Genomic DNA, 25843 nt, shown 5'->3' on the forward strand with positions numbered 1-25843 from the left:
GATAGCATAAACTCCTCAGGGCAAAATTAAATTAAAACTCAAATGTAAAAAAATGACCAAAACTGATCCATTTATCAGCAACAGCCCAGCCCGTTTTGACTCTACATACATCTTTGGTATGCAAAGACATCATTTGGACAAAATGTTGGTAGCGTCAGCAGTCGATATACATGTGTCAATAGCAATATCCTGCCTGCCTCCCATGCCCACCCAGGGGTCCGCTTCTGTCCTTTAAGTGCCCTTTTCATGTCACTGCTGCACATAATAAAGACTAAACTCTCCTACCACACAATTTAGGTTAGGCCTCTGTCAATTAAACCCAAGAGGCTTTTAGTCAAACAGCGCACAGGTCACAGAGAGCACGCTAAACTCGCGGGGGTCCCAAATATCACTCTTGTGATGTCTCTGGGGGAGTTTGTGAATAAATGAATGGGTTTAAGGCAACTTTAACCTTTCAAACTTATCTGTACGAATGCAAGTCCAAAAAAGATACCGCGGTCTTAATGACCTACATAACCAGACAAGAGTGCAACAAAAATAGATTTTTGAAAGTAGGAAATCTTATTTTTACTCACAATTGTACGCATACTTGTTTCTAACAAAACCCTACCTGCTGTAAAGCATTTAAAGTGTGGATGTGTGAACCTGTAGCTTATATGCGTGTGATGAGCTCATGTCTGTCAAAGCAAAAGGTGTGACATTATAAAAAAAAAAAAAGAGCTGATGCTGGAGGACTCAAAGCTGCAAACCTATCCCATAATCCTCAGCATCGCTCTAGAGTCCTCTCACTTTCCTGAGCTGAGAGGATCAAAAGATTAAAGCGCTTCGGCTGGGCGTCAGATTAAACAGAACCAATATTCTCACAAATACACGCCAATATATTTACTACGCTAATGTAGGGAATAAAGCTATGGGAAAAGACAACTTCCTGATGTTCAATGAAGTGTGTCTGCAATTAAATTCTCCAAGTTCTGATCTCTTTAAAGATGCAGATAAATTATGATAAAAACATAAAAAAAAACATTATTAAGACTTTTACAGAAAGAGGAACAAAGGCTAAATTATATTTGAAGGACTTTTGTACTTCAGTTACAGCACAAACTATATGACTTTGAATAATTCTTGCAGCTCAACAGGTAGAGTATGATACGAGCAATACAACTTGCCATCCCAAAAATAAATTCCATTTTACTATATACTCAAATGGAATTATATATATATTTATTTTTACTGTTCTACAATATTATAGTTTTGCTGTATATATGCATCACATAAACACTGTATATATTCATCACATAAACGCATAAAATCTTGCACTGAACTGAATTAAAGAAAGTATGAAGAGGAGGAGATAATGAAAAAAAAAAAGTTGGAATACCTGCCTTACATTTAAAAAAACAAAAATTCTAGATAGAAAATAGCTGCCCAGTGGAGTTACCAAGATGGCCACTGAGTGAACTAGCATGCATTAAGAGGAAAATAATATTATAAAAATATAAATTCGGTTCTGACATCTGATTGGTCAATACATTTTTCTAGTTATGCTAATACCTTCACACTCTGACAAAAAAACACCTGTTCACAGTATCACTGCAAATTGCACAGTGAATTGTTGTATTTGTTGCATAGCAACACACAGTTATGTCAGGGTCTATGAAGATGTTCGTAGACCAGCACATGTTTTCAGGGCTTGCACAAGGCCAGATGAACACTAGCACATTATGGTTGACAGAAGATCAATTCATTTACAGCTAAAAGTGCTCATCATTCCACTCAGCAGTCCAGTGCTGATCGCTTTCCGATGCCACCCATGTGCAAACACCACCGAACGTGATCACTCACTCGCACACACACACACACACACACACACACACACGTATGTGAACAAGCATTGAGGCATTCAACGATGTATTCAGCCACAAACGGCTTCATGAAACGCAACATATTGAGCTGACAGCGTTGTCATATCTCCTCCCACACTCAAACACTCACACACAGTCATCATAAAGCCATTTAAATCTAAAACTGATTCCCAAAAGCTGTGACAAGCACGGCACGATCTTGGCCATTTCATCATTCGGTACACACACGTCTGAGCGTGTGCGGGGTGACGGGGGGCGGTGTGCACATGGACGCCTTCACACACTGACACACATTACACTAGCAGCGGATGAATGAGGTCGTGGCACTTGACAGCCTCTCATAAAACAATATTCCAAGTGATACAATATAAATATACATAAAACAACATAGTCGAGCGATACAACACAGCGCTACACTAGACTTGCGTGAAATGTCAATTAAAACATATCTGCATACATGCAATTAACCCTTTAAAATAACAATGAATTCCAAGAAACGCTGTTCGAGACACAGAAATATGCCTTTTGAAACCACATAGAACTCATTTATCTTTCTGCAATGAATATAACATTAGCCATTCAATGCATCTAACGCTGTTCCCATCCATCCTAGATCATGTTCAGCACATCAGGCTAATCTGATGAGCGAATGCTGGTAGTATTTTGAGGAGAGAGAGCTAGCAATGTAAGGTCGATACTTACGGGGCTTTTATCAGCCTGGCTGGAGACTCCATGGCCGCCACTACTAACTAATGGCTTCATAATGGAGGTGCAGAGCCAGGGCGAAATTTAAGCATCCTGCTAGTTCCCACTAATCTTTCCCTCTCTCCCCCCTCCAGTGAGTGTTCCCCTGTCTCTCCTGCAGGGGAGAAGAGGAGAATCTTTCCCGGGGAAGGAGGGGGAGAGAGTATGTTCACCAGAGATGATGCACTAAATTTGAAAAACACGGTTCCCAGTACAAAAAAAAATATATATATATATTTATATATATCTCAACGGTTTTCCTTGTCAAGAACACAGCATCTGTCCATCCACTGGGTCCGCAAAAAGGGGATGAATTAAAATAAAAGGAAAAAGCGCAGTGCAAAAGGAAGAGAAATCCCAGCAGCAATGAGCAAAAACCCAATCTTCCGTCTCAGGTAATTAGGTAAGACTCTCCCACCAGTGATGACCAATGCCGATCAACGCCGTTAGAAAAAATGAGGGGAAAAAAGGCAAAAATGGCTGACAGCACTTTCACTCCCTCCCCATCCTCTTCCTCTGTCTCTTTCGTCTCCACGCAAACGGTTTTATGCACCATTAGCTGAGGCTGTGACCAGAGAACCAACCTCACGCATCCTGATTGTCTTTGTTAAACACTCCCGGTTCATTTGTGTCCAAAGCAGGGGGTGTGTGAGTGTGTAAGAGAGAGAGAGAGTGTGTGTGTGTGTGTGTGGAGGGGGGGAAGAGAGGGGGCTTTGAATAGGAACCTCCTCCCTCCTTCAGTGATGTTGAAAGAGCGCCGCTGGTGCCTGCTATACTACATACATACACACCAACACACATACGGGTAGTAGACACACAACAACATCTTCTCCAGGGTTAACATTAATATGGATAAGAAAAATATAAGTTCTGTAACTGCTTACCATTTCAAAAATAAAATCGTGGCTTTTAGACTGTCTATGAGGCCAACAATTATACTTTAATTCTAAAAGCTGGCAAAAATATCTTTCAGCCGACTTTTTTCTTTAGCCCTTTCACACTGCACGTTGAACCTGGAAAATTGCCAGAATATTGTCGGATCGCCTTCTGTGCGAGAGCAAACATGTCCCGGGATTGATTCCAGAATCATTCCCTGGTTGGGGACTTTGCAACATTGCCGGGTTCAGTCCCGGAACGAGCTCTGTACAAAAGCCAGAATAAATGCCGCAGAGGGTGTGTTATAATGATGATGATGATGATGATGACGATGACGATGATGATGAGTGTTATCGCGAGACTCTTTTACCAAGTGTTTTGAAGGCAGATCAACCAACGTTCGCGACAAAAAAATATGTGCAAACTGTAATGAAGCAGAGATCAGTTTGCTCCTATCTGCGCTGAAGCTGAGATCGTTTGCCAGTTTAAAGGAACTTTAACGTGTCTAGCGTTTTCGACTCGTACATTATATGTCACGTCCTGATGTCACATGTCATTACGGGACCTTACGGGTTGTGTGTAAATGCACGCACATATTTAAGGAAATCACTGGCAGTGTGAAATAGGGCTGTCACTTTTGAGAAAAATCTAATTTGAACGGATATCGGATATCATGCAACGTATTTTTATATGTCATGTTCGAATGCATATTCGAATATTGAATAAAAATTCACTGCCCTAGTGCGAAAGGGGCAAAATCTAGCGACCCAGGAACAATTGCCGGGACACAATTACCCGTGTATTTTCCGGAATCGCAGTGTGAAAGGGGCTTTAGTGGAAAAAACCAAATGTAGTGATGATATCATCTTGCACTACATTTTTTTTTTTTTTTTTTCAATCGCATACTCTCTTTGGTAATAAAAAAATAACAGTCCTTTTGACATGTCTGGCCCCAACCTCTGTTTTGACTAGGGAATATGTATATATTGAATGTTTTTTTTTGTTTTGTTTTTAATGTTCCTACTGTATGAGAACATTCTGTGTGGTTTCTCAGAGAGCGGCTCGGATGAGAGAGGCGGGGTCTACAGAGCTCATTTGCATTTAATGGAAAATGCAACAGAATGGCTTGCTCTGAAAAGAGCTGTTTTTGACAGGGTAAAAAGGGTTTTGTTTTAAACTACCATTAATAAATTATATATATATATATAAAAAAAAAAACTATGTTACAGACTTTTCATCAAGACCCTAAAGAATCATATCAACTTTTGGAAAATGGTCATCCGATGACCCCTTTATTTGTGGCCAGTGGGATGAAGGTCCAAACTGCAGTTTCAATGCAGCTTCAAAGGGCTCTACGCAATCCCAGCCAAGTAATAATGGTCTTGTCTATGGAAGCAATTGGTCACTTTTAAAAAATTAAATAAAAATGTATATACTTTTTAACCACAAAAGCACATCTTCACATTGGAAAGGTCACACGGTTAGCTCAGAAAGGTAGGGTAGGACAAAAAAACTCCTTTTAATTTTCTCCAACTTCAAAATCATCTGACATTGCTGTTTTACCTTTGTTTGTAAATGTCATTTGATCTTCTTTGCATGTTCGCTTTGTAAACACTGGGTTGGTACTTCCGCCTATGTCACACGTTACCTTACCAACATGACTACGTAATGCGTGAAGTCAAGCTAGTGGAAGACTGGCATTTGTGGTTAAAATGAAAATGACAGATCGTTTCTCTAGGTTTACGAATTACGACTGAAGAAAGAAAAACATGAACATCTTGGACAGCATGGGGGTGAGTAAATTATAAGGATTTTTTTTTTATTCTGAAAGTGAACTAATCCTTTAATACAAGTATCTCTGTAATCTTTTCATATGATTATAACATAGTTATACAATTTTGTTTGTGTGTGTGTGTGTATTTGCAAGTTACACTTTGTATTTATGTATTAAATTGATTTATTGATATTGATTTCCCTTGGAATATGACTTCGGTGTTGCTAGTACCATGCAAAGACATACCTTTTAAATTAGTTTTAGATGGAACGTAGCATGTTGAACAGGGCATGTCAACTTATCAGAAGTATTTAGTGTGAATAACCTATCTACATACATGCACATACTCACACAGACTCTGCAAGTGTCCAAGACAGTGCTAATGAGAAAATGAGAATAAAAGAGTATGCAACGGGTGAGGTGCAGGGATGGAAATAAGAGAGGATGAGAGAGAGAGTTGAATGGTGGTGGGGGTTCAGAGAGGAAGAGAGGGATGGAAAGACAAGAGAAATGAAGGATGAGCACAGTTAGCCCAGCGAGATTTATGTCATTATCACGCTCCCCTCCGCTCACCACCAGGGCTGCAGGCAGTTGGCATGGCAACTGTGAAGGAGAGCCATTTCCTGGTCGGTTTGGGTGGGAGAGTGTGAGAGAAGGCTGGAGAGGAAGAGAAATAGACAGAGAGGCAGAGATATGGAAGACAGGAGCAGACGACAGAAGCGTAGAGCACATGGCTCTCTGACATCCTCTGTATTACTATGACAATGGTGCCAATTCACTCCCCACCCCCACCACACACACTCCGGTTACCCCCTCTGGGCGACTGACAGCCCCGCCCACACACAACCCCTTAGCTTTGTGATGACTGAAGTGAGCTCACCCTCCACACACACACACAAACACACACACACACACACACACACTTCCCTAAAGGTCCATCTCTCTCTCTGTCAGTCAAAATAAAGACGTACAGTAAATGTTATAATTCAACCAATCAATCATCTGTCCATCCAGTATAAAGTGCTCATTGTTTCACGGATAGGTGAACCGTGATATCTAGCTGTGCCCTGGCCTGGAACTATATGATAATGAGAATTTGAATAACAAAGAAAAATGTGAACATTGCTTCAAGGACAATTGGCCAACAGACAGCCAATCAGATGACTTATGCATATGCAAATATTCATATATTATGCTAAAGACATACATACATATATACAAAAATACATATATACACAAAATAGTTAAAAGTATAGTAACAATAACCTTAACAGTAAAAATATAGGTAAAAAAAAAAAACAGATAAAAAACCTTAAACATTGAAAGGAATAGTTGAAGGAATAATTGCTCAAGAAAATATATTTTCATTAAAATGTGTGTTGTAAATGGTTGCATTAAAGGCTTTATACCAATTTAATACAATGAAATGTTAATTATTCTTAAACATAAGCATTTCACAACCATATCAAATAGAAACGACCAGCTTGCATGTTTGTGCTCACAGAAGTGATGTGGGTGTGAAGATACAGATAGGCATTTGCGAGTGAAATTTTGGACGGCTTCCAGCTATGCAAAGGGACCAAAACAACCCCCTGATGACATCATCCCCGGTGATGTAATGCCTGACAAAAACAAGCTCACGTGCTCCACGTCCCGTCGTTAGAGTAACCACCAATCATCATAGGGAAACTGAGCGTCATTACGTCGCTGTGGTAACAGGGTCACATCAAGGGACACCTCAGCATCACCCAGAGTGTATTTCAGGAACAAAAGATACTCATTATGAAAAGGCTGAGACTGGGTCAAGCAGCCTCTGCTTCATGTGAAACAACAAAGAGCATCCATGTCCATGAAGACAGAATACATTTGTTTGAAGTGAGCAAATAGGTTTTAGATTAAGGTACACAGTAACCAGTTTAGATCAATGGATATGGGTTTTAAAACAGGCCAATTCATATAGATAACTAGAGATCAAAGTGGTCAATATAATACAATTTAATGATAGCAAACACGAAAAATGCTGAAAAAAATGTAACTAATAGGGCAAAACACATTTTGCATTGCACAAATTTTGTACAATATTTATATAGAATATATAGAACTTTTGTTTCAGCTCTTTTCAATTTAATTTCATGTAATGAAATGACACACTAAAACTGAAATATAAATTAATAAACACTATATAGGCATAAAAATGTGACAAAAAATGACAAAAATTAACTATAATTCAAATGAAGATGGAAAATAATACAGATTCAAAATATTAATAAAAATGAAAATAAACAAACTTAAATACTACAATAATGACAGCAATATTTCAATGATACTATGATGTATGCTTTTATGAGAAATAAGAAAAAAATCGATGCAAATTTGTTTCAAAAATATAATAATAATAATAAAAAAAAAAACTATAAAAAAACATATCCACTAAGAACATTAAGAAAGCAGTCGGTAATCTTTGGAGATAACACAATAAAGCTGATTCTGATCATTTTAAAATGACCAATGATCTGTGGATTAACAGACTTTCACTAGTCATGTCATCCAAGTTCCATCAAATGACAGCTGTTATGGTTTCTATTCGATGCACAAATCGAAAGTGCAATACATTAAAACATGCAATAATATGAAACGGTGTATGGTGTATTAAACTTTATTGATCAAAGTTTTGATCAATGAATCAATCCATCAAAAAAAAAGGAAAACCCAGGGGTTTTGAGAACTGATGATGTTGGCAAAATATGCCAAGCTTCCTACAAGACTCTGAGAGGCTTTTCAGAATACAAATTGAGATATTAGTTCCTTTTGAAAAGCTATCCCTCTACTGCTGAAAACAGCACAACTGTCAAAGATCCTTCTCCAACCTATACACACAAGGGAGTCGGGATGCAGAGGAAATGAGAGGAAGTGGGAGCGAGCGGGGGCAGACAGATAGGATTAACATTGACTGAAGCTCTTCTGGATCATTCTTTTCACGCCAAACCTTTTCAAAATTTAAATACAGTAGGGCTAGACTTGACTCATTCTTCACAAAGATAGACTACAGCTACAGTCTCACAATGAAGTAAGCTCCTTGCAACTCTGGCAAGCAAATGCAAACACTCATTTTTGTTGAGACCGCTAATATAATATAAAGGTATAATATATGTTGATGAATAATGCTGGGTGGTCTATACCAGGTAAAAAGGATCATTCATAATGTGGTATATAAAGTATATTTATTTGGGTAAAGTGGACAGGACTTCTTTAGATTATTTATATCCGAGCATGCTGAAGAAACATAAATAATAATTTATATTTTGTAAATTATTTCAATTTACTCTATCATCCAATATAAATCACAAAAATATAAACCATTTCATGGACAAAATAATTATATACATCTATCCATTTATTCTCCAAATCACTTATCTTCTGTAGGGTCACGAGCAAATAATTACATTGATATAAATTTTATTTTCATGTTATATAATTATTTATACTGTGATATAAGGCCCAGTTCAACTTACAACTCAATTAACCCATTTCATTACATTACATGTCTATAATGATGCTTAGTGCATGGAGTAATCTTCTAAATGACTTGCACATTAATTAACATGCAGTGTTATGGCTTCTTAAGATTGTAGACCGTGAACACCACATGCATAACAATAAGGACCACTGCCTTGATACTACAAGGAGGAGGGCAACTTCAAATGACCTGTATATGTTATTAAAGAGAAAAAAAAAATGTTGCATTAACAATGGGTTAAAGGGTGACACTGGGCAGGACGAAGTATTGATGTTCATTTTCACAATTAACAACTTTTCAATTCAGCATTTAAACAATAGCTGTTAAATATATATATAATATATAATTTTTATTCTAAAGATATGAGCAGCGTTTTAAACTGTGGTAAAATGCAGAAAGTTGCTAGTTTGGCAGCCATAAACAGCTAACAGTTTATGAAAATATTAAAAATATTAAATAAAGTATATATTAGTTTTTTTTGTTTGTTTTTTAGAAGTCATTGCATCTCAATTATGGTTGTGTGGCTTATTGACCAATGGCAAAAGTGTGTTTTTTTTTTTTTCTCTTACCATGTGGCTAGACAGAGCTGATATGTCTTGGATGGATATGTTTAGCACGGGACTAATTAAAGATCAGTGCTATAGACAACATAGGTGTTCAATCCTGTGGAGGAAAATGGAAGTGCCTTGGCTTGCCCATAAGTGTTCTTTGATTCTCATACCGCCTATCAGGGTTCAAAGTGTACATGTTTCACCAGTGCACGTCCAATCCTGCATGCTTCCTGTCAAAACACAGATGCAGGAAAGGGATTTCCTACTAGAACAAGAGAGCTGTATTGACTTTCTAAAGGAAATAAAGGCAGGAGGAAGAGTTGCTGGTCTAAAAACAATGGTAGATAGAGACGTGGCATTCTGGTAATTGCGGAGGGCACAGGGGGTCAACGTAACAGTACCCAAAGAAGGAAGTGTGTTTTTCTCTTCTTCCAGACGTAGAGCAGCTGCATTCTGTAATATGTGATTACTACAACATTCACATACCAAAACTATGGCTAAGATATTAATTATTCATATTTTCTGCATATGTAATGATTTTAAATAAAACACTGAGAGGGAGAAATCTCATCTAAATAATTAGTTACTTTCTGTAAACATGCATCATCATTAAAAAAACATGTGACTTTTTTTGTCAGTAAGGTATGGGAATCAAAAAATAATGAAGGATTCTGGTTCAGATTCGACTATGAATGACTCTGTTAGTCAGGCAGAGAAAGTATTCTACATAAGTAAGAAAAAGTAAACAAAAAGTGATTAAAGTCATGATGTGCTGGTTTGAGTTTGAGACTGATTAATGAGGAAGCAATTCATGTGTTGATAAATCAGAGCATACTGGTTGTGTTGCATGTTTGGTATTGTTGCATGCAATAAGTGAGGCATAATGCCATAGAAAAACAGGAAAAAGAGTTAAGACCTCATTACCCGATTATTAACAGTTAACTGACAAGATTGTTTTAAATTAGAATTGAATTAAATTGTAGAAAGCATAAGTGTCTGTGACCCATTAAAAATACTCACATTTGTTTTCCTGGGATTAATCTTACACTTGCAAAAAGCAGCAACAAAACAGAACATGAGGATTTACCTGCTTCACATCACGCACCTGCAGCGCATCTGAGACAGGTGAAAAACATAATAGAACTAGGCTATATATATATATATATATATATATATATATATATATATATATATATATATAGCCTAGCTGATTTGCTATTGTCAATGTACACAAAATCAAGGCAAACAGTTTACAATTCCGATTATCTTTATGACTAAAAGGTGAAGTTGCTTCCACTGTTAGAAGGAAAAAACTCAAGTGACACCGCCACTGCATGCGTGCACACAGTTAAGCTTTGCTACATTGACAATGCATCCTGTTCATTATCATAATAAAATACAGTCAGTCACGATGTGAGGTAGGCTACATAATAAATAATTTGGCATTCAAAAACATCACAGATATGGAAACATTTGATTATGTGTTTAGTGAGAGACCCAATGTTGGTTTCAGTTTTGTTTTATCCTAAATTAATATGTTTTGGCTTGTCATTTATATTGCTATAGCTTTGTAAAGGCATATTTTAATTCTTGTTCTAATTCTTGTTCTAAATACTGTTAATTGAAAGGATTTGTTGTGGAGTGCGGGGAACTAAAATAGCCTAGCTATGTTTACAGTTTTTATTATACTGTTCGTAAACATTTCGTGTTGGAATGAAGGCCTATTTCTGAATGAAATAATAAAATAAAATGCAACTAATGTTTTTTTTTCTTTTTTTTATGCCATTTTTTTAATACGTATGTATCATATTTTAACCATGTAGCAAGCCTTTTAAAATATTTTAATAAATTACTGAACATAAATAAATGAATTTTTAACTGATTGTATTAGGGGCCGTTCACATATCGCGCCTAAAAATGCGTGGAAAACGCTAGGCGCGCCGTCTTTCCAAAGCGCTCGGGCAGTTGCGCCCCTGAGGCGTCTGCCTTTGCTAAGGCAGCTTCCGTCGCTTCCATTATGAGCGCGCCTACCGCGTGCCTACATTGGAAATAACGAATTTGAGCGCGCAAAAGACGCGATATGTGAACAGCCCCTTAATCGGTCAAAATTCTTAACGGTCGGTTAATGGTTAACCAGTTAAAATGAACATCTATAACAATATAATTTGTTTGTCCCATACATGAATAAGAATATGAATCAGTTCTTGAGCCATAACATAGCAAAGCTGAAGCCATTTCCTTTGAGAAAGAATGTTCCAGGTATAAAAGTTAAAGCATAAACCTAAAAGGTCACCGGATGGGACTTTACAGCACACTGGTTTAACTGTCAACCTCTATTGCCATGTACACATGCTAATCTACAACAAAACTGCTGAAAACTGAATATGAGCGCAAGAGAGAGGGATGAAAAGACATCAAGATCAAAGGACGACTCCGGCTGCAAGGTTTCTGCAAGGTACACTGCTCCTGGCTGACAGCCGTCCATCTGGACCCGGTGCCCCACCGTTATCATATGAAACGTCCGTGTGGCTTAAACCATCAGCTCTATCATAATTGTCATAACAGCTATGACGGAGTGGGTATCATAACTGTCATTTATGCTAATGGACAGTTTAGCAGGACAGAAATCCATCTAAGAAATCATTTTCATTCTACAGTGCTATGCTGTAAATATGAAGAAGACAGAGAATGTTTAGTGATAATTCTTCACAATACATTTGTGACGGTATAAAACCCCAAGGGCCCTACAAGCCTGTATACTATATTCCAAGTCTTCTGAAGCCCTACGATAGCTTTGCATGTCTGGGTGTGTTTATAGTGGTATAAATCTTTTTAAGTGCCGGCCTTTTGTGTCTCAGTGTTGCCGTATACTGCAGAAGCAGCCATCACTGAGGACAGCTCTAAAAATAGAGCCGACTCTTCACAAGAACACCTGACAAGACTCCCTCTCTCACTCTTTTCCTATCTCTAACACACGATCACACTTTCCGTCTCTCAATCGCTTTGCTTCACTCCTCACTGAATCTAATTACGGCAAAACAAGTATCAGCTCAGCCGCAGCAAAGTCTACCCATCAGCAGTCCTCATCAGGCCTAGGGCGTCAAATAAAACGCTCAAACAGACACATATAAAAACATTAGCACACAAATATCTTACATGCACCCTTGTTTGTGTAAAAAAGGGCTGAGCCTTTGTAGTGCAGCACAATTCAGCATAGCTACAAAATCATAAATTGCTTTTTGTTGTTCTCAGCTAGTGCAACTCTGACATGGTCATAGGGAAAATAAATTGAACAAACAAGACAAATAAAAAAATACGACTGACTGAACTATTGAATTGTGCACGGTAAAGTAAATAGGAAAAAATGCTTTGAATCAAATGGTTCAAACAAATCTTGGGTTACCGATGTCATTCAAATGCGTTTAAATCAACTTTTTGGTTTTTCTGTGAAAATACGACTGTCGTATGGCTAATTAACTAAAATGGTAAAATATAAAATCATTTGAATTGGTCCAGTTAGCATCCACCTAGCAACAACCCTGAACACCCTAGCAAATGCATAGCAACCCACTAAAAACAATTAATAGCATTGCAAAAAAAAGTAATTCTCCACCAACAAGAGCCACTCACACATTATTTTTAAAATCTAGTTTGTCCGACTAGTTATGAGTTAATAATCTCAGTGTGTAACCTGAAGGCTTGCAGTACAGCATCAACCACTTTACTGCACTGTTGGACCAAACATTCATTTGGAAACATAAATGCACACACAACACACATCCACACAAATAAGCCATATTGCTGTGGTCACAGGGTCATAAACTCTTATCACACACACATATATATATAACCTACACGCATACATAATGTAATCGCAGCTAAGCAGGAAATGACATACACAAAAAAATCAGAAACAGTGAATAAGTACGATACCTGAGCCTTAACGCATTCCTGTGGAGGAGCCAGAATGAGGAGAGAAGGAGAGAAGAGGAGAGTTATTATCCGTCTGGGTAACTGAAGAGCAGAGCAGGCTCAGAGAAACCCTGTTAAGCACTTTGCAAGTCATACTACGGGAAGAAGAGAGGGACACATCCTTTATAAAAGCTCAAATTCTATCAAAAAACAAAGGAGGGTAGTGCACACACACACATACGCACAGACACACAGTTGAGAAACATGAGGTGGATGCTGAAATAAAAAAAAACCACAAAGCTGAGATAAGGGAACTTGGACACTTCAGGTGAACAGAAAAGTGGCCAGTTACGCAACCAAAGGGAGGTCATTTAGTTATTAAAATGAAACGCAGTGATCATTAAACGAAGAGATGCGAAGGAAGAAAAACGCTGGCATTCATTGACTTGACGAGGGTCTCATGATAATTAAAGACCAGCTGCACCACAATACTGGAGAGGAAGGGAAAAAGACAGATTTATAGAGGCAAAATGGTACCCAGTGTAACCCAATAAGAAGGAAGTCACTGTTCACTGGTCTTAAAGTCACTATTGACAGCAAAATTTATATATAACTACAGTGGGGATCGAAAGTTTGGGCACCCCTTGCAGAATCTGTGAAAATATGAGTAATTTATAAAAAATATGAGTATTATAAAAAATAATAATAATTTATTTTTTATTTAGTACTGTCCTGAGTAAGATATTGTACATAAAAGATATTAACATTTAGTCCACAAGACACAAGAATTGCTGAAATTATTAAAATAACCCCACTCAAAAGTTTGGGAACCCTTGGTTCTTAATACTGTGTTCTGTCACCTGATGATCCTCGACTGTCTTTCTGTTTTGTGATGGTTGTGCATGAGTCCCTTGTTTGTTCTGAACAGTTAAACTGAGCAGCGTTCTTCAGAAAAATCTTTAAGGTCCTACAGATTCTTCAGTTTTCCAGCATCTTTGCATATTTGAACCCTTTCCAGCAGTGACTGTATGATTTTGAGATACATCTTTTCAGACTGAGGACATTTGAGGGACTCAAACACAACCATTTAAAAAGATTCAAACATTCACTGATGCTCCAGAAGGAAACAAGATGCATTAAGAGCTGGGGGGTGAAAACTTTTGGAATTTGAAGATCAAGGTAAATTGTACTTAATTTGTGTACCGGGAAACATACAAGTATCTTCTGTTGCTTACGATGGGCAGAACTAAATGGAAAACAATTATATTTCAACAAAATAAGAAAAATTTGGCCATCTTCATCGTGTTCAAAAGTTTTCACCCCCCAGCTCTTAATGCATCTTGTTTCCTTCTGGAGCATCAGTGAATGTTTGAATCTTTTTAAATAGTTGTGTTCGAGTGCCTCAAATGTCCTCAGTCGGAAAAGATGTATCTCAAAATCATACAGTCACTGCTGGAAAGGGTTCAAATATGCAAAGATGCTGGAAAACTGAAGAATCTGCAGGACTTTAAAGATTTTTCTGAAGAACGCTGCTCAGTTTAACTGTTCAGAACAAACAAGGGACTCATGCACAACCATCACAAAACAGAAAGACAGTCGAGGATCATCAGGTAACAGAACACAGTATTAAGAACCAAGGGTTCACAAACTTTTGAGTGGGGTTATTTTAATAATTTCAGCAATTTTTTGTCTTGTGGACTAAATGTTAATATCTTTTATGTACAATATCTTACTCAGGACAGTACTAAATAAAAAATAACATGCATTTAGTATGATCTCTCTTATTTTTTGAAAATTACTCATATTTTCTCAGATTCTGCAAGGGGTGCCCAAACTTTCGATCCCCACTGTATATATATAATTTAAAGATTCCATGAAATGGCTTGACAAGAGCAGTTCTCTTTCCTATTGAAAGAGGAAATTTGGGCAGGACATACTGAAACGCTTTTTAATCTTTAGTTTCCAACTTTTAGTACTTGCTACCACAGTAGATGAGAACAGAAAAAGACGATCGATTCTAAATTATTAACATACAGATGATCTCAAAGCAATAAACTAAAACTAAATTTTTGACTTTATGGGGTGTTTTACAGGACAATTGTAAGTGTGATATGAGTGTAAATTCAACAAATCCCCTCAGTGTTTTTGATAACTTGTGATTTTCAGCAAAAAATATACATGATGGCCTAATTACTGATGGGTTTTCACTGCAGAGCAAAATATGCCACAAATAGTACTAACAATTTAGCAAAAATGAAAATAACCCAACCCCATTACCTCTTTTGCATCCAATCATTGTCTATTATCACTACACCAAATTATATAAAAAAGGTAAATTAAAAAATAAAATAAAATAAAAATGTAATAATTTCATGCAGCAATAATTAGAAAAAAATTTTTGAAATCCATGTAAGGACTATATAACTGTGAAAAACATCCTAACATTAGAGACATTCTGTTTTAACGTGGGACAAACTGCAATATCCAAAAATGTTATCCAAACATTTAAACTGTGTTATATCCAAAAGGGTGTTTTCAGACTTGGTTCGATTGCCTGGTCCGAACCAGAGTTTGACAGCGTTCACATCATCCCACCGTACCGAACTCGTGATGTCAGTTAAACATGGGTTCACACCAAAATTTCTAGTTTGAAAGCACCCTAAATGAGTGCAGGAGGAGGGTTGCGTGTTCACTAGCATCACTGAGATAAATAAACTGTACCTCATTATTAGTCTCCAATAGTTAGTTTTCAATCATCGTGCATCTACATTGTGCCTCCAAATACAGTATGATAAATCTGAATCACATCTAGGGCAGAGATGCTTACAGACTCAGTCGAGTTTAGTTGTGTGAGGCAGGCTGTGCAGAGGAGTACAATTATTTCACTCTGGTCCCAGAAATTGAATCAAATTAATGCCAGTCAGCAAGTCTCTATAAGGTTATGTGAGATACTCAGGCTGATCCATGATGTAATGTCCGTGAAGTGAATTTTCACCTTCGGCTATGTCTGAGTATGGAAATCCCACCGTGGAAGCGCTCTCAGAAACTCACGGATTAGCTGGAATGCCCGTCAGCTTAACATCCAATGCGCTGCGGTCCCTCTTGAACACGCTACTGTGAACAAAAACACGGTCCAAATCGCTTCCCACAGACCATAACAACAAGAAAGGAGCTGTTTTGGAAAACTGTGCAGCTGAGAAGATACAATGGTGGGAATGATTTTGGTGTCCCGTTCTAATGTATCTCGAGGGAAAAAACCATTTAGCTCAATGATGCTTGACGTATGGCGTTGCACTAAACAAAACAAGAATCTCCAAACAAGCTGAGGGAACACTGGCTTCTCTCCCGGGGGAATCAGAGGAATGCTGGGAATGAACTGCAGTAGTTATAGGGGAGAAAAATCAGGAATGTGTCTATGTGAGGGTCCAGCTTTGAACTTCCATGAAACATCTGTGTCAAAAATTCACAAGATTAACACCCAAGACATTATGAAAGCAGAGTCTCGCTGTCAAACCTGCTGGAGATTTAGTGGAATAAAATACACTGTAAATAACCCTGTTTTTCATTCTCTCATGGTGTAGAAAGAAAAGGCATAATAAAAAAGGCCTTACAACCTGCTATCACCACCCTTTGAATTACCACAAAATCAAAACGATTGGCAAATATAAAAATAAAAATATAATATTAAATAAAATGCATGTGTTAGTAATGTCATCAAAAATAATAAAATAAAATAAAACAAAATAAAGCCATTTTCAAAATGTGGTTAATACTTAATTTAATGCTGGTTAATGTAATAACGTATAAGCAAAAATTAAAAAATATAAAATAAATGTAGGCATTAGTAATATCATCAAAATAAGATTAAATAATAAAATGACAAAATAAATAAAAAATGTAATTCCTTCTTTAAATGTGGGTTAATGTAATAGCATAACAGCATATTGATGACAGATTTGAAAAATAAGCGTTAGCATTGGGATATATTAAGAGTTTAAATCTGACCTACAACTTTTGACCTACAGCCAAGGATGTGACCAAATACCCAAGATTATGGGGAACAAATGTAATAATTTTACAAATTATAGAGTGAAAAGCCAATTATGGTTGATAACTAAATGTAAATATTAGATATCTGAATCTTTTATCTAATCTGACTAAATGTAAATATACAAATGCATAAATTCTTTCTCTACTCAGCTGGGGCTCAGTGAGGCTGTATATCACACATACAGATGGTAGCAGTGCTGTGGATTCTCACTTCAGCCTGGCCAGAGCACAGTGGGTAATGAGTGCATAAAACACCAGCACATCTTAAGCCAAAACGACATACTGACAGCAAACACATAGGCTGAACACCAGCTAACACCTACAGAGAGACCATAACAGCCAACACAGCACAACAAGGAAAATGAGCAACTATGATGGAAACAAGTAAAGCTTCTTCCACATACAGCCACAAAAATAGCATTTAAGAGACTGAAAGAACCGTTCAGAAGTAAGGGATGAGAATGTCGTTCATTTGATGCCAAACTTGGCTTTTTGTGTCCATTAGTGTAAAAGCAGCAGTAATGAGCTGAAGAGAGCTTCTGAAAATTTCACTGCCTATTTTTACATTTTATAATGAGCCTGCACCCATTTTAAACCTAAACTTGGTTTATTCAAATCACAGACTAACTTTTTAGGTAATGTATTAAGTAAGCAGCAGTTTTTCTTTTTGTCTTTTTCATTTTGTCTAACCGGCCTTACATACAGAGAAAAATATAAGTAAGCAATAGTCTGATGCTGTCGATAGAGCTCAAGTTGTTTTTAATCCAGAATACTCCTTTAAGGCAGAAGATAAAAACAAATAATTGAACACAACCCCATGAGGATGGGACTGCACTAAATGAATAGATTCTTACAGTAACCGTGGAACAAATGCAAATACAGTAGCAGAGCAAAGTTCATAGGAAGGAAGGAAGGATACAGAAATCTTGTTCCTTCCACATTGGTAATACGATGAAAGAGAAGTGGTTAATGTTACCAGATGACAGTATATACCATGCAATGCTAGAAATGCATCAAGTGGGACAGATTTTCATCATTATAATTTAATGTTACTTACACATGAAAGTGACAAAAAAAAAAGAGATGAACTTACACATATTTGCTATTTTACAGCTTTAAACTTGACTCATTCAGTCAGAAATAATACTCTAACTAGTATGTTCAACAATATTAAATAATGTGAAGCTTATTTTTATTTATTTTTTGGTTTGCATATAAAAAATAAAAATGTTATCCCAATAAAGCTTTAATAAATGTAATTCATTGGATTGTCCACGTAAAAAAAAAAAAAAAGCAGAACTGTATGATTATTATTATTAAATATCTATTGCAAAGCTGAATTATCAGTGTCACATGATCCTTTAGAAATTATTAGTGCTCGAGACACATTTTTTTGTTATAAATGTTGAAAACAGTACTACTGTTTAAGATTTGTTGTGAAAAATATATTTTTTTTATTTTATTTTTAGGATTCTTTGATAAATAGAACGTTTAAAACAACAGCATTTATCTTTTGTAAAATATTTTGTAAAATTATAAATGTTATGCATCCTTGCTGAATAAAATAGTTTAATTAATTGGATTATCCAACAAATAAGCATAACTGTATTATTATTTAATATATAAACCATTCTTTCCAGTACAAATAACTATACTATGATACAACAATCTAAATTCAGTGATATTGTAATGTCAGATTTTGATCATAACATCAATCCCTATGCATAAAAAATAAAATAAAATAAAAAAAGCATTTGCAATGACACCTTTACCAGCCTTTAAACAAACAGGAAAGCAAAGCCGAACAGGTGAGGAACAGGACGGCAGACAGTCATACAGGAGGAGGGGCAAAAGACAAGCAGTGCAGGTAAAGTTAAAGTTAAAGCATACGACTGACCGTATGGTATCCCCGCGCAACGGGCGGCTTGCCGGCAGGATAGGGGTCTACGGTGTCGATGATGGTCTGCCGCTCGCCCTTCTGGTTGATCTTGCGAAACCTTCGGCGGGACTGTCGGTGTGATGCCTGCCGCTGGAAATACTCCTCATTCTCATCCATATAGTCCACCTGCAAACGGAGGAGCGATTTGAGTGAGACTCCCTCTCTCTCTCTCCTCACCCCCCACCCCCTCCCACCAATCTTTACTGGTGCTGTGTAAAAATAGAAGTGGGTGTGTGAGCCTGTCTGTGTGTGTGTGTGTGGGCTGAGCCTCAATCGCCTACGTCAAAGAGAGGCACACAGCAGACAGAAAGGAAAGATAGAAAAGGGGAGATGTAGTTTCAGAGGAGCAGCTTGCAAGGGTTCTTCCGTGCTCAATTTTGCACGTTATGTGGATTCTACCAAGAAATTAAAAAGCTCAAAGGGCAGACAAGTGCAAAAACCAAACCATCCATATTCCGGATCAATGTTTATTCTCCATCTCTGCTGGGTATCCTGTCAGTGTGGCACCAGAAAATGTCATTAAAGTGGTGCAAGCGGTCCATGACGGGTCTTTGAATGGCTGTGAAGGAGGGTGGCATCATCATGCACAAGACGTGTATAAGTTGCATTTAAAAAGGGCTGGGCGACTGTGACATTACGCCATAAAGAGTGACATGATTATCCCTCTGCCTTATTTTTGCTGCAGCCTCACATTTCACACCCACTCTGCCTTTGGGATTACACATCAAATCTCTCGCTACCGTACCAACCGCTGCTATGGCAACTGCCGGCGAGCGAGAAGCAGTGGGAATATATTGGGCGGTGTGAGCAAGTGAGAGTGCAGTATCTATATCCTGCCCCAGCCCGTGATTACATCGGCCAGTAATAACAGATGAGTTACCCAACAAGAGCACGATCAACTGTCGAGGACAGTGGCCATCGCCCAAGCAAGAGATTACGATTATGCATTTGACAGATGCTTTTAAACAGCTTAGGGGGCATTTAAACTATAGGTTTTATCAGTACATGCATTCCCTGGGACTACAACTCATGCTTTTGGTGTTGCAGACATCATGCTCTATGCATTGAGCTACATTTATATTGTCCATACAACCATTCTAAAGGTTAGGGTCGGAAAGATTGTGTTTAAATATTTTACAAAGATTCTGGTTTGCCACTCGAGAAACATTTATTATTATTATATTTGAGGAAACAAACCATGATACGTTTTCCCCTGATTCTTTGATGAGCACAAAGTTTAAAAGAATGGCATTTATTTGAAACAGAAATTAATGCATTTTTGCGGAATAAAATAAAAAAAAAAGTATTAATTTCCCTTTTTTTTCTTTTTTTGATTACGTAGTGTACTCAATATGCATAAACGTATATAGCAGCCCATTGAGACACATGTAGGCACAATTTCAATGCCACCCCAAGAGCTTAGCCAAATCTGAGGCTGCAAATGTAGATAGGGAGGGCCTTTCTGTACTTGTGAACATACATCATAAACTGAATATGGAATATACTAGGACGCACAGAAGTGCTTGGGTTACTAAATATAATCATTTTAGGTTTTTTGGCAAGGCGAGAGCATTGAATTTAGGCCATGTTGAACATTTAGCGCAGTGGGCTGAGACATTTAAGAGGCACAAATCCACAATGAAATTTGCTTTTGGGGAAATGTAAACAAGATGTCCAATTCAAACTGAGAAAGAGAAAGACATGGAGGAGTGCAGAAACATTTACATGACATTTATCATTAGAGCAGTGGTTCCCAAATGTCTGGCTCACATGATCCTTAACAAAACTAGACAGCACACAACTAAATTGTTCTCCTTAAATAAATATAAACTTCTAAATAAATAATTATAATATAGCCGTTACTAAAACAAAAAATTTGATGATGAAACATTCACATTTTCTTTGGAAAAGGGTTTTTAGTCTGTGCATTCAGTTTCTGTAAGAGCTGAAATTGTTATCTGCTTATGTAATGCAATGCCTATGTAAATCTGACCTGGTGTGCACCCCTGTGGGTAAAGCGTAGCAAACTGTGGGAACCACTGGGGAAGAGGAATGAAACTACAGCACAAAACAGCAATTATATAGTGTGATTACTAAGAGGATGAAGTTAAGATGATTATCTGGTTCATGATTACTCACCACAATCATCTCGGATGGCTCCAGAACGATACACTCGCATCCACGACGTAAACTCCCAGCAGACCTCTTCCCAAAACTACAGGACAAGAACAGGAGTAAAAGAAATGTTACAAACCGCTCAACCAATTCTGGAATCCTGAGTTTCTCAGGGAATGAATGCGTGCTCAGAATCCGAGCCGGAGGAGTACATTTCCACACACTCGTGGTAGTGTTCCTGGCCTAGGCATTAAGACTCCACTGGGAAAGAAACTACATCCAGACTGGAAAAGTCCACTGGATGACATCACGGTCTGATGAAAGAAGTAGAGTGCAAAGTGACGGAGTGTGAAAATTAAAAATATTGAAAATCAAAATGGAAATGTAAGGTGGAGCTCCAAGCAAAAGAAGGCAAATACTCACTTTAAGGTAAATAAAACTAAAATAAATAGGAAAACTAAACTAATTTTGTTTGGTACTGTTTGCACACTTTTAATCTGGTCTGTTGAGTCACCATTAATGCTGCTTGTAAGACACTATTTGCAGCTGAATGAGCTGTCAGGTGACACTTTAACTAGGTGAGAGGTTAGAAAAACTGTTATACAAACTTCACAAAACTGTGACTGACAAAGCAAGGCTGATTTTACTATGGAAATACTCTACTATATGAAACATTATACCTTACAACGACAATTTGCATACTTCTTTAAATTTTCACATTGGTAAAATCACACTTACTGTTATATAGCTGTTTGTACACTGTACAGGTACTGTACTGTAAAAGCACAGCAGGCAAATATAGCAACTAGCTAATATAGTTGGACTAAAAGGTGCGATTCCCTCTGCATACATTATTCCTCATTCTAAGACCACACACAATGAGCCCTCTGGGTTGTAATGCTCTAAAACTTCCCTTACAGGCTTCTATCCATATACAAAACCTCAAGACTTAGTGCTTTCATTCATTGTTCATGATATAGTTGATGGCACGGTGGGTATAGCCTGAAACCACACTGGAAATCAGGGATTCCAAGTCTAATTTAAACCGCAAAATGCAATAGGAACAGAAAAATGGAATACATTTTCACCACACTTAAGCACAACCAAATGAAAAGAGAGGGGGGAAAAGACTCTCTAGGTTATTAAATCCCAGAGTTTAAACAGAAATTATTATTCTCTGTAGAAGCCAGAAAAAATAAATAAATAAAACAAACTGTAAAAATGATATTAACAATAGACATACATATATAAACGTCAGCCACCGTGCCGCATTCCTTGGAAATTAAACTCCCGGTGAGGCGTGATGCCCACCCTGTCGGCCCCTACATTCCATATTACACAGCATTCCGGGTGTCTGGAATGTGATTCTGTTACGAACGTGGCAGGCACTCACACACAGCAAAGAACATCGGGGTCTTCAGTAAATAAGCGTATTTTTCATATATTATCTCTATATATTCGCTCTCATCTCTATATATTAAGCAGAGCAAAGATTAAAGAGCTGTTATGCAAGTGCTGTCGGTGGGAAAGTCAGGGGGAAGAAAGGGGTACATTTGGAAGGCTTCGGGACATGCTGAAATACAGTAGAATAGATAATGCATTAACAGGATTCTACTGTAGTGCTTCAGTGAGTGTTAAACAGCTCTGCTGCCTCTCAGGTCTGTGCTCACAGACACATGGCAACATAAAGCAGAGTACACAACATTTCAGGAGCACTGAACAACCCTAAACTGTGACTGGATACAATGCACGGATCGGGATGCCTGAGGCTTGTTTAGCAAAGCTTGACACTTCAGCTATGATTCCTTTAATAAGTCTTTCAGCATTAGTAAAAACTAAATAAATTAGAAAAAAAATACAACAACAACATTAAATAAAATATATAAATATTTAAATAGTTATTTGTTGGAAATGGTGTTTATAGGAAATATTTACAGTCATTACTTAAAGTGATCTAATCATTAGTTAAAATACTAAATAATACACAATAAGAAAGAAAAAAACAATACTAATACTGTACCTGAGGATGAAAGAGTTGTTATGTTCAATGAAATCCAGACAGAGAAAGATACTTGAAAGTCATGCATTCAGTTCCATACTTCTACTCCAAACGCGTTTTTTATGTCCTTTCCTAATATTCATACACACACTCTTCTACCACACTATACACAAACATGAATTCGGGAACGCCTCATGATAATCCAGCTTCACGTACGCTGCACTGCGAGCTCTCTGTTCTGACAGCTCCGTCTACCGCCTTCATCTTACGAGAGTATGCGTTGGGAATGTGCGTTCTTGAGAGGTAGTGCTGATCAACTGAAGCCAACATTCCTGCCTGCCTCTTACTTCCTGTGAAGCCAAAATGAGGGGTTGACCCCTTCCCACAAACAACATGACCTCCCAAACTAAACTCAAGACCTGTGGCGATCTGACTGAGAAGCACCCAGAAAAACTATAAAGGGAAACTTGAGAAATATTCTTACAGTCAATCAAACTAAAACTAAAACTATGCATAATCCAAAAACTTAAAAACAATCATAATCATTATTAAAACAAACCAAATGTGAGGAAAATTTTAATTGAGTTTAGAAGCATGCTCAGCTTTTTCATAGTTATTTTTATTTTTATAAGAACTATAAATAATACAAAAAGTTAAAAACAATCAACATTGTACTTAATAATAACATATAAGTAATATTAAATTAAAATTCACAAATAAGCCACTAACTACAAACAAAATATGGTTTGCAGTTAGCTGATTGACATGCAAAGTTGAGAAATTGTGGCTAAACAGCAAATGAGGCATGTTGATACATGCAGGGAGTGACATGCACAGTCTGAGACTGATCAGATGTTACAGATTACATTCTCATGAAGTAAATTCATATAATTTAAGGGAGGAACAGTAGGCATTCAAGGCACTTCCAAAGGAAAACCACCCAGGAGTTTGTTTGCTTGTGGTTAAACGGGAAAATATAATTAAAAAACAAAAACAAAACAATCTTACTGCAGCTGAAAGTAAAACGTTTTAGTAAAACTTTTTATTTTTATTAAATAAAAAGAACTTTGAAAAAGCTGAACATGCTTCTTAATTTAAAGTATCCACACATTTGGATTGTTTTCATCATGATCATGATTGTTTTTAACTTTCTGGATTATGAATAGTTATTTTTTGTTTGATTAAATGGAAGATAATGAGTATGAATCAAAGTTTCCTTTCCTATTTGCAAAGTGAAAAAAAACCTAACCTTGAGAAAAACACACAATTTGAAGCGCATGTAGTGAAAAAACCTTGACGCATGAGTTTGGTAATAATTTAGTACCATGGAACATATCAAAGTATCATCCAAGTTATTGAAAATATGTTCTAAGAACATTTCAAATGTTTTAAAAACATTTTTGGAATGGTTAATTAGCAAACATTATGGGACTGTTACTTTTATATGTCCTAAGAACATTCTGAAAAATTTACCATTTAAAAAATGCCAAATGGCCAACTAAAACATTTCAGTAAAAAGCCTTCCATGAACAACTTAGAAATAATGTTTTTGTACTAATGTTTTGAGAACATTAAAGACCAGAGATCTTTAAACAAATGTTCCTATAACATTAGCAGAAGAATGTTTGTTCATAACTTTTGGAGAACCTTGCCAGAACATTAGCCAAGGTACTGGGAACATTCCCTTTTAGCACACATAGTATTTATAATGTTATATTTGTACCATGGTAAAGACAGAAGAAAACAACAGACTTCCTGAGTTTGTAACAATAGAAACTACTGTTGGTAGTTAAGCCTGCAAAATCATGTTAAAGAGCTTGCACTTGTTGCATTAGTACTGCTGTGAGTACCAGGTGGTACTGTTGCTGCCATTTTCAAATGCCACCTCAAACTCAATTCTGACTTCTGCCAGCACTTTGCACACCATTATGCTTTTAATGATGGTAAACTCTGTGCAATTAAACACTTGCATGCTGCATTTGCAGTGAGTGAGAGTTTCAGGTGCAATTAAACAGAGGCATTACAGAAATCTGCATTTAAACAAGTGTTTTTGTATGGGAAGAAAATAGCACACGTCATGCGGTAAAGGAAGCCGATAAGATGTTATTGCAGATCTGGTCTGTCTCAGACAAGAATCAGTACACAGGGTAGAGCTGTGATGCCTCTTCGGGGGAAAAATGGCCATTTGTGAGCACTATCAAGACATTATTTATGAAGTGCTCCGCTGTCCTGTTGGTTTTCATTCACTGGACCCCTGGAGCATTTACAGGAGCAACATATCACAGCTCTCTTCACGAAGCCAAATAAGAAAGCGAGAGAGGGAGAGACCTGCTTCTTTCATTGCCATGGTGATAAAATGAAATATTTCCACTGCAATCCAATTCTAGTGCATCCCCGTCAAGTGTTTTTGTACGGCTTGCTATGATTTTAAATTCCACCCAGTCAAAATTCTTGTTTCTGTAAAAAGTTTGCTGCTTCATTTCTGACATACCAGGTTTTATGCT

The 25843-nt window shown here is 37.2% G+C and overlaps 1 protein-coding gene across 9 annotated transcripts in view; it reads right to left on the reverse strand.

Annotated features, from left to right (window-relative positions):
* LOC113057582 (rap guanine nucleotide exchange factor 2-like) overlaps positions 1–25843 on the reverse strand; it is a 103732-nt gene that overhangs the window by 28097 nt on the left and 49792 nt on the right. For 5 of the 9 annotated variants that reach the window (XM_026224987.1, XM_026224988.1, XM_026224990.1 and 2 more), the window contains exons 5-7: positions 21365–21440; positions 19184–19351; positions 13258–13275 (exon numbers count right to left, since the gene is read on the reverse strand). In XM_026224987.1, the coding sequence (XP_026080772.1) occupies positions 13258–13275; positions 19184–19351; positions 21365–21440 (262 nt within the window). Of the gene's footprint in view, positions 1–2564; positions 2803–13257; positions 13276–19183; positions 19352–21364; positions 21441–23360; positions 23747–25843 lie in introns of those variants that run through there. The other 4 variants (XM_026224989.1, XM_026224991.1, XM_026224994.1 and 1 more) reach the window with 3 other exon arrangements.

Source organism: Carassius auratus, chromosome 39 (assembly GCF_003368295.1).
Source record: "Carassius auratus strain Wakin chromosome 39, ASM336829v1, whole genome shotgun sequence".
Classification (NCBI taxonomy): Eukaryota; Metazoa; Chordata; class Actinopteri; order Cypriniformes; family Cyprinidae; genus Carassius; species Carassius auratus.